The sequence below is a fragment of the Physeter macrocephalus genome, unplaced genomic scaffold, assembly GCF_002837175.3.
Source record: "Physeter macrocephalus isolate SW-GA unplaced genomic scaffold, ASM283717v5 random_192, whole genome shotgun sequence".
In the NCBI taxonomy this organism is placed as follows: domain Eukaryota; kingdom Metazoa; phylum Chordata; class Mammalia; order Artiodactyla; family Physeteridae; genus Physeter; species Physeter macrocephalus.
This window is the reverse complement of record NW_021145450.1, coordinates 41,030-57,507: the sequence shown is the minus strand read 5'-3', so window position 1 is coordinate 57,507 and position 16,478 is coordinate 41,030. Positions and strand designations below refer to the sequence as shown.

Here is a 16,478-nt window from a genome sequence, read left to right as displayed (position 1 = left end):
GGGGGGGCCAGGAAGGGGCGGGGGGGGGGGGGGGGGGGGGCAGGTGTCGACATACACTTGAGGAAGTAATCCCTGGGAGCCTCACTCTCCAGGCTGTTGGTGCTTTCGGGGTCCTGGGACTCAGCATCTGCTGCAGAAGAGGAGACAGTGCAGAGGGGGTCTCCCCGGCTGCCCGTGGCTGGGCCGCTGTGCAAGGTGACCCCCCCCACCCCGAACCTGTGACTGAACTTCCCCTCCTACCCCCTCCCTCCCAGCACCTCAGGCCACCTGGGGACAGGCACACGCCCAAATACGGTACCCTGTGCTCACACACATGCCTGGTCCTCCGGCTCTGCCCCCGCTCCACTTCCTCCCGGGGCCTCAGCCCTTCTGAAGCTAGAGGGTGGTCTAGGAGAGGCCTGCTCTGCCCCCTGGGCTGTGGCCAAAGGGGCTGACTCGTGCTTACAGGGTGGTGGCTCCAGCCATTGGCAGGATTTTGGGTCCCACCCTGAGCCTGGCAGTTTCCATCCTCCACTCCTGAACGGGCACCAGGCCTGGGGGCCCGTGCGGGGAGTCTGGGGAAGGATGAGTCACTTGTGGGGGGCACCCACCTTCCGTGCCTGGCTTCTGCAGCCCGTCCTCGTCGCTGCCCAGCCCCTGCAGCTGCTCCCACTGGCTGGTGCAGGCCGAAGCCAGGCCGTCCCGTACCACCTGCACGGCCTGGGATGACTTGGTGAAGCTGAGCTCCCTTGGGGGCCCGGGCCCAGGGCCGCACCCCTCCTCCAGGGCCAGCCTGAGCGCCAGGAGCTCCTGTGCCAGACAAACGCCCATTAAGGCCCTGCTGGCCACAGCTCCTCCTGGCTGGGGTGAGACGGCGCTGCCGGGGGGGCTGGCACAGCCCTGAAGCCCAGGCACCCGCCGCCTTCTCCCTCCGCCTCCCGCCTCCCCGCTTCCGTGTCCTCTCTGGCCTGCAGAGCTGCCCTCACCTGCAGGAAGCTGACCGAGTCGGCCTCAGGGACCTGACCGAGGTTGCTGCGGGCCCGGCTGAGCCGGCTGCGCTGTCCCTCCTGCCGCTGCAGGTCGCCCTGGGAGCGGCCCAGCATGGTCGCCTCCCCCTCGTCGATGAAGGCCAGCACCTCCGCCTGAAACCCCTGCAGGACGGCCGCAGCCTCGGCAAACAGCCGGCTCACCCTTTCCCGCTCTGCCACGGCTGCACTCTGCACAGGAGGACAGAGGTGGCGGTGATGAGGGCAGAGAACATCACTTCCCAGACCCCACTTTCCCCCACCGTCCTCTCGGAGGGACAGAAGCACCAGCCCCAGCTGCCCTGGATCTAGGTCAGGTCAGGGGAGACCCTTGTGCTCACTGGAGCCGGGCAATGCCTCGAGCGTGGGCTTCTTTAGAGTGGACGGTACCATGCTGAAGGCTCACACTGCCAGAAGCCTACCGCAGGGGTGAACGGGGGCGGGGGTTAGGACGGGATCGGACCTTGATGAGGGCCACCGTGCGCCGGGACTGTGCGATGCCCGCGCCCAGCTCGTCCATGCGGTCCTCCACAGCGCTCAGGACTTTGGGCTGCTCGGCCTGTGAACGACACCCTTGAGTACGGGGTCTGGCAGAGGTCACAACCCTGCACTGGGGTCCCAGGCCTCACCAAGGGGGGAGGAGAGGGGTGACCTGGGAGGGAGTGGCATCTGGGTATAGCTGGGACTGGGAGTGGCCATGAAATGCCAGAGGCGCCTCAAGCCCAGGCTGGTGCCATTCCCGAATGCCCAGGGAGAGGGCAGGCTGGCCAGCTGTGGGTTGCCTGCCTCCCCTCTTTGACTGGTGAGCAGGTAGAGGGCCATCTATGGTCCTCAGTGTTTCTCACATTCATTTGAGAACGTCCTTCAGTGGGGAAGAGGCAGAGAAAGAGAGTGAGGAGGGGGCCCTGCACAAGGTGGCATTCAGCTGTCCCGGGGAATCAGTGTCCCCAAAGAGTCTGTGCCCCCAGCCCAGGCCTGAAAAATAGGGATTCCGGGTAAATCCCCTGGGTCTTATGAGTCACCACTCCAGGCAGGAGAGACGGAAAATCCCAAGGCAGAGGCGCCAAGACCGGGCTGGGGGCCAAAGGAAACTGGGGGCGGAGGTAACCGGCCAGGCAGCGTGCACATGCTCCCACCACGGGCCCCCGGAACAGCTGGACAGAGCGGTCTGTGTGCTCGGCCCACCCTCTGCAGCACTCCTTTCGCCTGCCACACCCGTCATCCAAACCCTCAGCCCAGGCAAATCTGAGCGGGGATCTGCAGGAGCTCGGCCGGCGCAGCAGCTGCGCGGCGGAAAGCAGCCGCCTGGGACCGCGTGGGCCTAACCCGGCTCCCTGCTGCTTTAAGCCCCCAAGGCCCCCGCTCCGGCCTCAGGCCCCCAGCCCGCCCATCTTTTTTCGAGTTCTCACTGGGTCCCTCCAACCCCCATTCTCGTCCCGAGAGAAATGTGCCACAGCGAGCGGAGACAGTCAGGGCTGGAAGGGACCGCAAAAATCCTCAGGCTAGAGGAGGGAATTAAAGATGGGGGTGAGGGGTCCCCGGCCCTCGGCCGCCACGCGAGCCCCGTCGCCCGCCCGCCCGCCGCGCCCGCGCCCCACCTCCTGGAGCGCGCGCTCCTCCTCCAGCGACACGAGCTCGTGGCCCCGGTGCTCCTGGGCGGCACAGGCCTCACACAGGCACACTCGCTCCGCGCGGCAGTAGCGCTCGAGCGGCCGCAGGTGGCGCGGGCACAGGCTCTCCTCCAGCCGGCGCAGCGGCGGCACCAGGCGGTGTCCGCGCAGCCCGGGGCTGCGCTCGTGCGGGCCTAGGTGCGCGGGGCAGAAGGAGGCGAAGCAGGAGAGGCAGGAGAGCGCGGCCGGTAGGGCGGCGCCCTCGGGGCACGCGTCGCAGCGCACCGGCTCTTCGCCCGCCGGCCACGGCTCCGGCGCGCAGGGAGCCGACGGCTCCGGGGCGCTGGGCGGCGCGCTGGGCGCCACCGGCTCGGGGGCCCGGGCCGGGCCGGGGCCGGGCCCCGGGCCCGAGCCCTGGCGGAGCTGCAGCAGCTCGGACAGCGTGTGGTTCTTGCGGAGCTGCAGGCCGTCGGGGAAGGGCTCCTGGCACAGCGGGCAGCGGGCCGTGCCTCCCGGCCCGCCGGCGCCGCCCGCGCCGCGGTGCGGCCAGAGCGCGCCCAGGCAGGCGAGGCAGAAGTTGTGGCCGCAGGGCAGCGTCACTGGCTCCCGGAGCGGCTCCAGGCAGATGGGGCAGCTGAAGGGGCTGCTGCCGTCCATGGCTCCTCGGTCGCGAGGCACCGCCTGTGCTGCTCCCGTCTGGGAGGGACCCGGACTGTTCACGATGCGGCGCCGCCCCTGGGACGGAGGCCAAGGATCCGGGCCCCGCCCGCCCCCCGGCTCGGACCGCCCCCCAGCGCCACAGGCCCGCCCGCCGGCCCTGACACCCAGCCCCAGCCCGGACAGCGCCGCGGGGTGGCCTCTGGGGCCCGTCTGACCCCTAAGGGCTCCTGGAGAAAGGGCTGTGAGAGAGGGCAGAGGGCAGAGAAGGCAATGCGGGAGACACGCTGAAAGCAGGGAAGGAGTTCACTCCTCCATGACCCCCCATAAACTCCCCCACCCCATGGCCAGCCAGGGGCTCCGGAGGGTCTGGGTGACCCCACTGCGTTCCGCAGGCACCTTTGAGCTCCAGACCCCTCCGCAGCACCTTTAAGCAAAGTTGCTGAGCTGCTGAAGGCGGGGCGGGACGGGGCGGGGCGGGGCAGGGTGGGGAATAACTGCTGATATGCGCATGTTTTTGCCCCTATTTAACCCCGGTGGGAAACTTGGGCTTCTCTAAACTTGAAATGGGAAGTTGATGTCATCCTCCAGGTCCATCGTCCTGGGAATTCAGTTACGGTCCACCGACACTCATGTGGTGTACCTGGGGCTAGGGATGTGAGTTCCCCAAGTGGAGGCGTTTGCTGAGACTCGTTCAACTATGCACTCAAAATGGGGCATTTTATTATATGTAAGCTATACCTCGATAATGTTAAATTTAAAAAGATAGAATGGCAACAAAATAACAAAAGTAGCATTGGGTTGTAACCCAAAGTATAAAATAAACATCCATGAGTTCATGCTGGTGTAAATAAATGACTGGATAAATTAAAAAAATGAGGGAGAACAGACAAATTTCCCATTCAGAGGAATTCCAAACAGTTTTGGTAAATACTCCAAGGTGGAGAATGGCTTCCCACTCCTTAAGTGTAGACGGTGCGTAGTGACTTTCTTCCAAAGGGAACAGAGCAGTAACTTTACAATGGAGAAACCTGATGAAAACCTCACCAAGGTCAACATCGACAGTGATAAGTAATGTCGGCAGTAAGTACCCTTGATAGGCTGTGGTCTTCCTACCCAAAAGCCCATAACCCCACTCTAACTATGATTAAAACTTTACGCTGAGCCTGCGCGTCCGGAGCCTGTGCTCCGCAGCGGGAGAGGCTACGACAGTGAGAGGCCCGCGTACCGCAAAAAAAAAAAGAAAAAAAAAAAAACTTTACACAAATCCCAATAAGACACAGACTACACAGCACCTGACCAGAACGCCTTGAAACTGTCAAGGTCATCAAACAAAAGCAGGGAAAGTGAAAAATTGTCACAGCCAAGAGAAGCCCAAGGAGACATGGTAACTAAATGTAATGTGTATTCTGGACGTGTTCCTGAGAGAGAAAAAGGATGTTAGGGGGAAACTAAGGCAATTTGAATAAATTATGGAATATAGTTAATAAGAATGTATCAATATTGGCTCTTTCAGTGTGACATATGTACCATAGTCACGATGTGAACAGAAGGGGAAATTGGGAGGGAGGTATATGGGAATTCTGAATGATCTTTGTAACTTTTCTGTAACTTTGTAACTATTCTAAAAATAAAAGTTCATTTAAAAAAAAAAAAAAAAGTAAAATAATTGGGGCAATGCTTCCTACCCCCAGGCCTGCAAACTTCCTGCTGATGAGAGGCCAAAATGGAAGGAATAAAGTGGTGGAGAGGACCGATCCACCGAGAGGTGGGGATTAGCCTTTCTTGCTCTGCCGGGGGCCCTCTTGAAGCCTGGTGTAGTCTCAGAAGCCTTTCCATAATAATGCTTTTAAATGCACAAAATAAAATGCAGAAGATTCCATGGCAACCAATTACATTGAAACACAGGTTCAAAATATAAAGAAAACAAATTTGTGATAAAGTAATATACGTGTTTCTTTAACACAAGAACAAATAACAAGATCTGATGGAGGCCTAAGAATCACTGTATTTTTGAAATAGTGATGAATGTAAACATATTTCAAGTTCTCTGTCACCTCTGTAATGTGCTATGAAAAATCTGTAACTTCTTTTTTTTTTGAATTTTTGAATTTTATTTTATTTAGTTTTTATACAGCAGGTTCTTATTAGTTATCTATTTTACACGTATTAGTGTATACATGTCAATCCAATCTCCCAATTCATCCCACCACCGCCCCCCGCCACTTCCCCCCTTGGTGTCCATACGTTTGTTCTCTACATCTGTGTCTCAATTTCTCAATACTAGCAAACAATTCTGTTTGCTAGTATTTTGTTGAGGATCTTTGCATCTATATTCATCAATGATATTGGTCTGTAATTTTCTTTTTCTGTAGTATCTTTGTCTGGTTTTGGTATCAGGGTGATGGTGGCCTCATAGAATGAGTTTGGGAGTGTTCCTTCCTCTGCAATTTTTTGGAAGAGTTTGAGAAGGATGGGTGTTAGCTCTTCTCTAAATGTTTGATAGAATTCACCTGTGAAGCCATCTGGTATCTGGTCCTGGGCTTTTGTTTGTTGGAAGATTTTTAATCACAGTTTCAATTTCATTACTTGTGATTGGTCTGTTCATATTTTCTATTTCTTCCTGGTTCAGTCCTGGAAGCTTATACCTTTCTAAGAATTTGTCCATTTCTTCCAGGTTGTCCATTTTATTGGCATAGAGTTGCTTGTAGTAGTCTCTCAGGATGCTTTGTATTTCTGCAGCGTCTGTTGTAACTTCCCCTTTTTCATTTCTAATTTCATTGATTTGAGCCCCCTCCCGCTTTTTCTTGATGAGTCTGGCTAATGGTTTATCAATTTTGTTTATCTTCTCAAAGAACCAGCTTTTAGGTTTATTGATCTTTGCTATTGTTTTCTTTGTTTCTATTTCATTTATTTCTGCTCTGATCTTTATGATTTCTTTCCTTCTGCTAACTTTGGGTTTTGTTTGTTCTTCTTTCTCTAGTTCCTTTAGGTGTAAATTTAGATTGTTTATTTGAGATTTTTCTTGTTTCTTGAGGTAGGCTTGTATTGCTATAAAGTTCCCTCCTAGAACTGCTTTTGCTGCATCCCATAGGTTTTGGATCATCGTTATTTTCATTGTAATTTGTCTCTAGGTATTTTTTGAAAAAAATCTGTAATTTCTATTGGTGACAAGTCACAGCTGTTGCTAATATCACTGCAGTGTGTTTTCTCCATTTGTAATAGAAATGCTAAATTTCCGTTAGAGGACAGTGAAAATAAAGAGAATTTCCCCCCTAAGACCCTGGGTTAAAAATGTCTATTTTAGGGAGAATTCCCTGGAAGTCCAGTGGTTAGGACTTGGCAGTTTCATTGCCATGGCCTAGGTTCAATCCCTGGTTGGGGAGCTAAGATCCTGCAGCACAGCCAAAAAAAAAAAAAAAAAAAAAAAAGTCTAATTTAGAAAGATGCTATGCAGAGCCTCCTGGAAAGAGAGAAGAAAACTAAGATCTATTACATATTAAGAGAGGTGGGATCCACTCCTGGGGGATTTGTGGGAAGTGGGGGGAGGGCAGGAAACCATGGAGGCCTGCATGGAGGAAGTGGCATTTGAGTTGGGCTTTCACAGACTGCTAGGGCTCAGGCGTGCAGAAACTAGGGTGGGAAAAGATCTTCTGGGCAGAGCAGCAGAGGGAACCAAGCTGGGTGTGCCTAGTTTGGCAGGAAGGTGGGTAATGAGCTCCATAAATTGGTTTCCACAAGGAGCACTTGATCTTGACTGTCCCTTGTTTGCCAAGACCCAGCAACAGTTCAGAGGCTCAGGCATCAGTGCCACCCTGCTCGACAGCTTGGCAGCCAGGATGCCTGGGCTTGCTGGGACCACAGACCCGCCTGGTTCTGGAGGGGAATGAAGGGTGCCACTCAGGTTTGGGGGTGCTCAGGGATGAGTTCCAGCCAGCCCTCTGCTCCCCACCCCACAGCCTGTTCAGGAAGATGTGCTCCCTCAGGAAAGCTTGGAGATGTGATTTGCCAGGGTGGCTGCATTTTGATACTTCATTTCCATTGCGGTAGCTTTAAGTTGCCCAATATATTCATTATTCTTGAAATGAATTGGCTCTTAAGGGGAAAGGGTAACTGACACTCTGCTCACGCCTGCATCTCACCCTGCCCTTGCCAGGACTGTCATGAAGGAGGGGAAATAGAATTCCAATAGGTTACATATCTTGCCAGAGGTCACATAACTAGTCCTGTGGAGGAGGTGGAATTTAAACCCAGAAGGTGCAACCTGAACGTACTCCTAAACCTCGTATCATAAATGACCTTGTCTGGCTGCAGTACTGCTTACCAAAAAAAAAAAACAGCAATAAAAAAGTCAAACAGAAACAAAAACAAACAAGCAAAAGCAGTTGAGCAAATGATAGTACTTAGCAAGCCACCCCTAGCTTTGCTTGCATCTCTGAAAAAAAAAAAAAAAAAAAAAAGAAATGGGATCCAAGCCATGTCCCACAGTAGCCCTTCTTCTTTATGCTATTGATGTGCTTTAAAACACTTGTGTTTATTTCAAAGTACTATATTTAGAGTATCTAAAAACTAAACAATTTAATGAGGCTTATAACAAAAACTGGCAGTCCCATGTCCCACCTCCTCCAGATTCTTGCTCCCATGGACAACAAGGTTCAACTCTTAACCGTCTCTTCCAGCACTTACCTCATCTCTAAAGCACGTGCTTATAAGCCTTGAATATGTGAATGTCTGTGTTCGTATTTCTGGAAATTTTGATTCTTTATCGCTTCTCCTTTGTGTTGAGCTCCCCATTGCTTGGATCCCAGGTCTCCCTTTCCCTTCATTGATTTCTTTCATTTTTGAAAAGTGGGTGCTCTGGGGGCTTCCTGGGAACGGATGCGGAAGTGTCTGCAAATGTCTTGGTTCAGGCTTTGCCCATGATTGACAGTTTGGCTGGGTATGGAATTCTAATATCTATTTATTTATTTATGGCTGCGTCGGGTCTTTCTTGTGGCATGCGGGATCTTTGGTTGTGGTGCGCGGGCTCCAGAGCATGTGGGCTCAGCAGTTGTGGTGCACGGGCTTAGTTGCCCCGTGGCATGTGGGATCTTAGTTCCCCGATGAGGGATTGAACCCGTGTCCCCTGCATTGGAAGGCAGATTCTCAACCACTGGACCACCAGGGAAGTCCCGTGTATGGAATTCTAAATGGAAATCTTTCCCCCTCAGAGTCTCAAAGGCCTGGCTCCATTGTCTTCTAGCTTCCAGCCCCGTGTTACTTGAAGCCACATTTCCTATTGTCACCACACTGCTCCCTTCCATCCCTTCCTGCCTGGGCAAGAGCAGCCTCCTATTCTCTTTACCCCTCCCCTCTCTGGCCTCCAATCCAACTCGCTCCAACCCCACTGGCCCAGAGGCCCCTGTCTTTTAAAATCTCTCCCGCCCTCCCCTGCTCTTTTTCTGTCCCTGTGCCTGCCCTGCTGATTCTGCCTCACAGACGTCCAGAAACTGTGAGGAGTGGGGCAGAGATGCTGGGAACACCCCTAGGCTCATCAAATGTGTCCTCTTTATAAAAGTTACACCCCAAAGCCCATGCTTCTTTCTCCCTCTACACCAAGGCATTTTCCCTGGAGAGGAGGTGGAGAGTCCTGTTAGAATCAGGAGGACCCAGCGAATTTAATCTGAAGTAGCTGTCCAGGAGATTTGTCAATGCTTGCCTCCAGACCTACCTGGGAAGAACTTCTCCATAGCACTCTATAAAAATAGGGACTTCCCTGGTGGTCCAGTGGTTAGGACTCAGCGCTTGCACTGCGGGGGCCCAGGTTCGATCCCCGGTCAGGGAACTAAGATCCCACAAGCATCATGGCAAAAAAAAAAAAAAAAAAAAAAGAAAAAAGAAAAATGGCAGTAGTGTTACATGTAAACAAAGGTTAATGATCACAAAATAGAACCTTCCCACAGGACAACATGGAAAGGACTAACAACCCAATAAAAAAGTAAATCCACAGAATAAATGACCCAAGACACTTCCCACCACGGAAGGAGAAAGGGGGCTGTTCTTCCTTTCTCTGCTCCTTTCAGAACATGGGTTCGGCTAGCTGGACACTTGTGTCGGGTGTCGGGGCTCTGGCATCAAGAGGGACAGTTAGAATCTGTACGCCAGGACAGCCAGTGATGGTGGCTACCTGGCCAGCCCAGTCCTACATCCTGCCCCGCCGGGCCTTTCAGCTCCTGCTGTTAACCCAGCTGTCACACTGTCAGGCTGCCCAGTGTCACAACCTCCCTCCCGTGTTTGGGGACCTCCCCACCTTAGGAATCTTACTGGAAGCTCCTTGCCCAGGTTGCACCAATCAGAGGCCTGGCCCTGCCCTTGAACAGAGAGCCACACGGCTGAGGGGTGAGGCCACAAGATGGAGTTTGCAACCCTGGCAGCGGCCGAGGCCAGGTTACCATGTGGGGAGGGAGGTACACTTTATATAAAAATATTTTGTAATTTTTGGAGTATGTGTTATCCTTTAATTAAACTTTTATTGTCAGATACTTACACGTTGAGTATATAAAACATGTGTGTGCAGTGGGAAAAGTTATAAAGCAAACACCCTCGGAACCACCACCCAGATCAAGAAGTGGAACATTTCAAGTACAAAACTACTGCTCCCTTATGGCCCAGCACCCTCACTTCCAGAAACACAAGCAAAAACATGTACAAGGATCTTCGCGGAAACACGTTCCGAAGAGCAAAAGCCAAAACAAAAGGAGTTGGCAGTGTGCTGGCACCTACACGAACGACTGTGCTTAACCTCCACACCCCGGCTGGGGATGAGGTGGGGGAGACGGCGGCTGAGGCCCTGCCGCAGCAACTTGCCTGGTGGGATGCGGGACAGGGGCACTAGCTGGCCTGACTCAAGGTTTCTTTATTTTGCTCCTTTGTATACAAAGAAAAAATCTTCAAGTGTTCATTGTTTCTCTGTTGAGCAATTCCTCTTTAGGAAATGTAGCCTACGTAGGTAACAATAAATATGCCAAAGCTTCCTGTTCAAACATAGTCATCACGGCCATATTTTTACAGCCCTCAAATAAAACGTTTTGCACGTCCAATAAAGGGTAAACAAACTCTGGTTAGAATTTGTCTTCGTCAGTAGAATGACTGTCTATACTGTAGTCATTCAGAGAAAACTTTTTAACAATGTGAAAAATGCTTGTTAGATAAAACATGCAGAAAACACAACTGTGTATAGAATACGATCACAAGGAGGTACAAAGTAAAAGAGAAAAAGACCAAAATATAGCAAATGTTAAGGAAAATAACAAAAAGCAAAGAGATAAAGATGAGGAGGAAAAAGGTAAATATCAATTTTCCCAAGATTTCCTCTAGGAATTGTTTGTGCCTCGGTCTACACTGGGGCTGTTGCATGTACGATTTTGTCTGTCCCACTCTGTGGTGTGCCCCACACCACACTCGCTCTCCTGAAGGACCAGGAGCCCTGGGCACTGCACTAGCCTCTGAGGTCCAGCCAGTGGCTAGAACTGGACCCCCATTTTACTTCCTTTAGCCCCTGTCCCTTTCAGAGAGGCTGGAAAGGTAAACTCCAGTTTGGAGGCTCCACCCACCTCTCTCTCCAAGTGGCCCAGCCTGGTCCTGACTCGGTCTTCCGGCCAACAACTGGTCCCGTTAGAGCTGTGGCCTCAGGCCCCCAGGCCAGGGGCTGGGGCAGTTCTTGGGCCCACAGGCCTGGTGGCACCTGGTCCTGACCCCGAGCTCCATCCCGTGCCTTCCTCAGCTGAGCCCTGAGGCCTCTTCCTGGAGCCCTGGAGGGAGCTTGGCCTCGGGCCGATGGCACAGGGTCAGGGTCCTACCCTCGAGGAGCCAGAAAACGGGGTGGAGGGGCCGGGCGAAGATGGCATGGAAGGTATACAAGGGTTGGGTCTCGGGCTCCAGGCTGTAGAAGGTGAGGCAGCCGGAGGTCAGGTCCAAATCCATGCCCAGGAGCCGCCCTGATACCCCTGGGAGGCGCCGGGCCTCCCCGTTGTGCCAGGCCTGGGCGCTGTCCTCCTGAATGCAGAGCCCCCAGGAGCTGGGCCCGCGGCCGATGTTGTCCGTGTGGGGCCCCAGCTTGCGCCTCGCCAGTTCCGAGTAGGCGACGCCCAGCGTCACCGAGTGGTTGGACGCACGCACCTCCCAGTAATGCCGCCCGGCCTGGAAGCTCTGGGCACACTGCACCTGCCAGAGCTCGAAGCTGCCCGGCCCATCTGGGCCCCGGGGCTCGCGACAGTGCTTTACCCGCTGGTCCTGCCGAGACAGGTAGAAGTGACGGTTGGCGCTGACGGGGTCGAAGGTCAGGTTGCGATAATCTGTTGGGCAGAGATGGACGGAAGGTGAGCGGGCAAGGGTGCCTGTGCCTGGCCACCATCCTGTCCCGAGGGGAGAGACGGCCACTGAAGCTCCACGGGCAGATCACTAGACCTCTGCCGGGGCGACTGCAAGCTGAGCTAACGTGGACATCGTCTCAGCATCCGACCTTCCATGCCACCCCTGAGGTGGAACCTTCCACCAGCCTCGTTTCACAGATGAGAAAATGGAGGTTCAGAAAGGTCACCTAACTTCGTAGTAAGTGGAAGAACTGTGATGGATCCCAGATTTGTGTGCCCAGAATCGCCTTAAACACTACGCTGGCTGCGCGTGTAAGGGGCGTGCATCCTGCAACAGGTGTGCAGGGGGGCGAGGCTAGCCCCAGGGAGGGGAGTGAAACGGACTTCCTGTACAGAACGGTCACAGCACGTGCCCCGCACACACACGTGCGCACAGTGCACGCGTGCCACGCACAGACCCACGTGTACACACGACGCACTCACACGCACATGCTCACACAGGTGCGCACACACATTCGATGGGCCTTCTTACTCTGCCAGAGTTTCCTCCTCAGTGGACAAACGAGGCTCGGGACTGGTGCCAGGGGTCCTGGGGCCTCTAGGGGGCAAAGCAGTGTTTTAGGGGAGTGATCTGGAGAGGAGCTCATGGGGGCCTGGGCTCTGACTCCATTACCACCCCAGTGGGAAGAACAGCTGGGCCCACAGGGGTAGAGGGAGATCTGGGGTCAGCCTTACCCATGGAGCCAAAGTCAGCAGCCTCGGCTGGTGCTCCGGGGTGGCCCCCCTCTTCCAGGAGGAGGGCACACAGCTGGCTCAGTGACTCCTTCAGGCCACCCACCTGCTGATCTTCGTCCCAATGCGGGAGAGTCAGTGGCCCAAGGGGGCCTGGGGGCGCCAGGAGCTGTGATTCCTGAGCACCGGGGACAGCTGCAGTAAGCCGGGGCACGAGGGGCAGGCCCACTGGTCCCCCACCCTGCCGCCCCAAGGCCCGGTACCTGGAGGAAGGTCCGGTCATCCAATTGCTCCAGGAGGTTGCGAATCCTGCGGTCACAGCAAGACAAGGCCTCCAGGTGGCCCTGCAGTCGTTGTTTCTCGTCCCGGGCCTGTTCCAGCGCCTGTGTCTTGGCCACCTCGATGTTCCTCAGAGCCAAGTACCGCTGCATCTCCAGGGCCTGCAGCAGGCGGCTGAACTTGCCAGAGATCATGGAGGTCAGGGTGCAGGCTGAGCTCTGGGTGGGCACAGGAGAAGTCGAGGGCAGCCAGGGCCCTGGGCTGCCCGCTGGTCTGAGAGGGGGGAATGTGGGGAGCCACGGTCCCTGGAATCTCTCCCTCCGTTCAGCCCTTCCTTTCCTGCTGCCAGGAGGTATTTTCAACGCAGCTTACACCTACTGCCCAGTGTCCCAGGGACCAGCCGGTGGCTGCTTGAAGGACACAGCATGAGGGCATGGGGGGCATGGAACAGACAGGCCTTATACCTGGATCTGGCTGCTTCGCTGCTGCAGCTCCTGTAGCTGGCTCTCAGCCTGGGTGGCCTGCTGCTGGGTGACCTCCAGTGTGGCTCTCAGCTGGGCCTGTGGTGCCCACCGGGGGACAAGTGACAAGAGGGGGCCAGGATCGGCTGTGAAGTTCCCCCCTCAGCCAGTCAAAACACCTGCAGATGCTGGGCATCCCCTCCTCATGCCACCCCAGGTGAGGCCAGCACGCAGAGCATCAGCCGTGGTGTGAGCCCCGGGAGAACTGGGTCAGAGTCCCAGGGAGGCCTGCACAAGGCCCTTCCCCACCGGGAGCAGGGTGGCGCAGAGGCCTTGGGCTGAAGACGAGCAACCTGGGGCGGAGCAGCCCCCCACTACCCCCAGTCAATAAACGGGAGCTTAGGCGGCCTTGCGGGGAAGGGGCAACGACCCAAAGCACCAAAGCTTTTTGACAGGTGGGCAGTGCACCGCAGGTATAAGGTGGGTTCTTCCAAATGCCGGGCCAGTCCGCAGGCCCAGCTTTGGACATGAGGGGGAAGGGGGCACCCCTATTTGGTTGTGACCTGTCTGGTCTCCTCGAGGATCAAAACGCTATACTCTCGTAGTTCAGAACTGCGCATCTGCTAGGATTTGGTTCCCTGTACCAGGTCAAGAGCCTGTCTTGATTCTTCTTGTCCCAGCAACACTTTGATGGAAGGACTGATATTATCCCCGATTCACAGATGAGGAAACGGGTCAGAGAAGTTGACAACTTGGCCAAAGTAATCAGGTCTTCCTAAGTGCAACGCTTGTGCCTCTGTTCAGGCCTCACTGCCTCCCGCACGGTAAAACATGCTGAAGGTAGGAGGAGGCAGGGCAGACTTTTCTGGTTCCGCCTGACTCTCCCCCAGGGGCACACATCCAGCCCCTCACACCCCAGCGTCACTTCCCCTCTCCCTAGCCCAATTCTAGCTCCTGCAGTGCATCTGCCGCCGGCTGTACCACCCGTTCCTCCCTCTCTCCCTGTTGCCGCCCTCCACTGCAAACTTCGATGCTTAGTGCGAGCTCTTAGGCCCCACAAGCAGTAACATCCTGTCCTTACTCTGTGCCTTCAGCAGCCACAGGGATTATCCTCCAACATTCTGGCTCTGGGCTCCTTGTTCCATCTCAGCCACTCACCCCTGTAACTGCAACCTGGACCCGTCACCGGCTCGAACATCTCTATTCCAAGCATCTGTTTTCTGACCACCACCTCCTTTCAACCCAGAATAAAAATAGGGCCAAGCGAAGCTGCTGAAGCTGCCAGCCCCGCCCGGGCGCAGAGAGCAGGGCGGGGTCCCCCGAGGGTCACCTCGCGCTCCCGGCGCTCGGCGTCCAGCAGCTTCCGCTCGTGGAGGCGACACTCGCGCACGGTGCACACGCTGCACACGCAGAGGCCCTCGGTGCGGCAGAAAAGCTCGAGCGGCCTCTCGTGCCGGGGGCAGCGCGCGCCGGGGCCGGGGTCGGGCGCCTGACAGGCGCGCAGCTCCTCCAGCACGCCGCTCAGAGCCACGTTGCGGCGCAGCTCGGCGCTGTCGGGGAAGGGCTCCCGGCACTCGGGGCACTCCTTCTCGCGGCGGCTCCAGCAGTCCTGGATACAGGCCCTGCAGAAGTTGTGGCCGCAGAGCAGCGTCACCGGGTCCTGGTAGAGCTCCAGGCAGATGGCACAGGTCAGCCTGTCCTCCAGCCCCTGCGCGGCCATGGCGGCGGCGGGCAGCCCCAGGAGCACGGGCGGAAGGCCCGGGCCTCTTAAAGGGACCGCCGGCGCCCGGGTGTGGGTGCAGCGGGCGGAGCCAGGACCCGCCTGGGAAGACGAACTTGACAGCCCTTCTTCCGCCCCGACCAGCCGCCACTCCCAGCGCGCCCGCTCCACCCTGCGCCGACGGCTGCGGGCTTGGCTTCCCATTCCGGTGCTCGGCCCCTGTCAACTCCGAGCCACCCCTGCCTGCCTTTTACCACCCCAGGCTGGGAGTTGGGGTCCAGCTCTCTCTGGGACCTCCATCCTGCTTCCCTAGATCCTCAGTCCGGCAGCTCCCGTGCAGGGAATCTGGACACAAGAGGCTTGGGAAACCCGTCGGGCCTCCAGGCCTCCTCCTGGCCGAGGGCCACCACCGGAACCTCTTCTGAGCCCCTCATCTGAAAATCTCATGCAAATACTAACAACAAGGGTTGCTGTTATCTACCTCCCAGGGGTTTTGGCGATTAAATGGAACAGGACCGCACACGGGAGCGCCTGGCAATGAGCATGGGGCACACAGCTAGTGCTCATTAAATGCTCTCCTGACCCGAGGGGTCCTGCTGCACTTTTTCCTTGAGCTGAGTTTCAGGCACTTGCCAGATTAGGTGTCTCCCTTCTCTAGGTTATGCCTAATTTTGGTTCTTTTAAACAGTGAGGTGGAAATTTCTGGTTACCAAGAGACAAGAGACCAGAAAACAGTGGTTCAGGGCTTCCCTGGTGGCGCAGTGGTTGAGAGTCCGCCTGCCGATGCAAGGGACGCGGGTTCGTGCCCGGGTCCGGGAAGATCCCACATGCCGCGGAGCGGCTGGGCCCGTGAGCCATGGCCGCTGAGCCTGCGCGTCCGGAGCCTGTGCTCCGCAACGGGAGAGGCCACAGCAGTGAGAGGCCCGCGTACCGCAAAAAAAAAAACCCAAAAAACTGGTTCCTTCCTACCCGCTTTAATGGAAACTCAAAGCAAGCTTCAACTGCACTTGGAATCCCCTCTTGGTGTCAGCCCTCTGCTGGGGAGAGTTCCTTGTTTGCAGGTCCCAGGTGTTCTGGAACCTCACTTTTTAGAGAGGTGGTTCCCCTGCAGCTGAGCACAGAAGGATCCTGACTGCTAACCCACCTGCCCTAGGGCAGTGTGTGCTGGGCCAGTGTGAGTTGGAGGAGGGTTAACTCTTTCTTTCCAAAGGAGCTGGCCTAATTTTGAGGCGGGGCGTCCTCTCCCTTCGATGCAGCAAGCATATTATGCCTTCTGTGTGGTAATATGTGAAGTTCCTCTTGCTGGAAAAGGTGCATTGATCTCTTGACTGGCTACTAGGCAGTCTTTGCCTTTAGAGAGGAGAAATACCCTAACCATCCAGCAAGCACTCAGGAGCTTTCTGGGTCCTGAGCAGGGGGCGTGCCCAGAGATCTCTGAGACCTGCCTTTGCCCCACCTGACAAGGCTTCTTATTCAAAGCATCGGGAGGCCAGGACCCTGTGAATAGCCGGCAAGGGGCCAATGCCCAGGGCTGGCAAATTTCTTTCAAGAGGACTGTGGGAGCAGCCAGGGCCCACTGCCTGCTTTTCTTCTGCACCCGTCTTCAGCCAGTGGATCACAGGGCCTCTGACACCCTCAGGAAGCAGAGGTGAGGGGTCACCTCC

The 16,478-nt window shown here is 55.8% G+C and overlaps 2 protein-coding genes and 1 non-coding gene across 9 annotated transcripts in view; 1 reads left to right on the top strand and 2 right to left on the bottom strand.

Moving 5' to 3' along the window:
• Nucleotides 1-3,280, bottom strand: part of TRIM47 (tripartite motif containing 47) — a 4,677-nt gene extending 1,397 nt beyond the window's left edge. Inside the window, exons 1-5 of one of the 4 annotated variants that reach the window (XM_024130295.3) lie at nucleotides 2,603-3,280; nucleotides 1,468-1,563; nucleotides 966-1,196; nucleotides 591-789; nucleotides 56-130 (exon numbers count right to left, since the gene is read on the bottom strand). In XM_024130295.3, coding sequence (XP_023986063.1) covers nucleotides 56-130; nucleotides 591-789; nucleotides 966-1,196; nucleotides 1,468-1,563; nucleotides 2,603-3,271 — 1,270 coding nt within the window. In that variant the 5' untranslated portion in view covers nucleotides 3,272-3,280. The remainder of the gene's footprint in view (nucleotides 1-55; nucleotides 131-590; nucleotides 790-965; nucleotides 1,197-1,467; nucleotides 1,564-2,602) is intronic. The other 3 variants (XM_028484359.2, XM_028484360.2, XM_028484361.2) reach the window with 3 other exon arrangements.
• A 5,743-nt stretch (nucleotides 3,281-9,023) lies between these two features.
• TRNAA-UGC (transfer RNA alanine (anticodon UGC)) lies at nucleotides 9,024-9,095 on the top strand. Its single transcript has one exon. It is a non-coding gene; the product is annotated as a tRNA-Ala (tRNA).
• Nucleotides 9,096-9,652: 557 nt separating this feature from the next.
• TRIM65 (tripartite motif containing 65) lies at nucleotides 9,653-16,473 on the bottom strand. Of its 4 annotated transcripts, none has more exons than XM_024130536.3 (6): nucleotides 14,425-16,473; nucleotides 13,098-13,193; nucleotides 12,618-12,851; nucleotides 12,358-12,532; nucleotides 12,155-12,220; nucleotides 9,653-11,604 (listed from the first exon to the last, which is right to left on the bottom strand). In XM_024130536.3, exons 1-6 carry the CDS (start codon nucleotides 15,016-15,018, stop codon nucleotides 11,030-11,032), a joined length of 1,740 nt encoding a protein of 579 aa, XP_023986304.1. In that variant the 5' UTR covers nucleotides 15,019-16,473; the 3' UTR covers nucleotides 9,653-11,029. The 4 variants fall into 4 exon arrangements, with proteins under 4 accessions (XP_023986304.1, XP_028340159.1, XP_028340157.1 ...); XM_028484356.2 differs by having other exon boundaries at nucleotides 11,008-11,604; nucleotides 12,106-12,220; XM_028484357.2 differs by having other exon boundaries at nucleotides 11,008-11,604; nucleotides 12,112-12,220.
• Nucleotides 16,474-16,478: the final 5 nt, after the last annotated feature.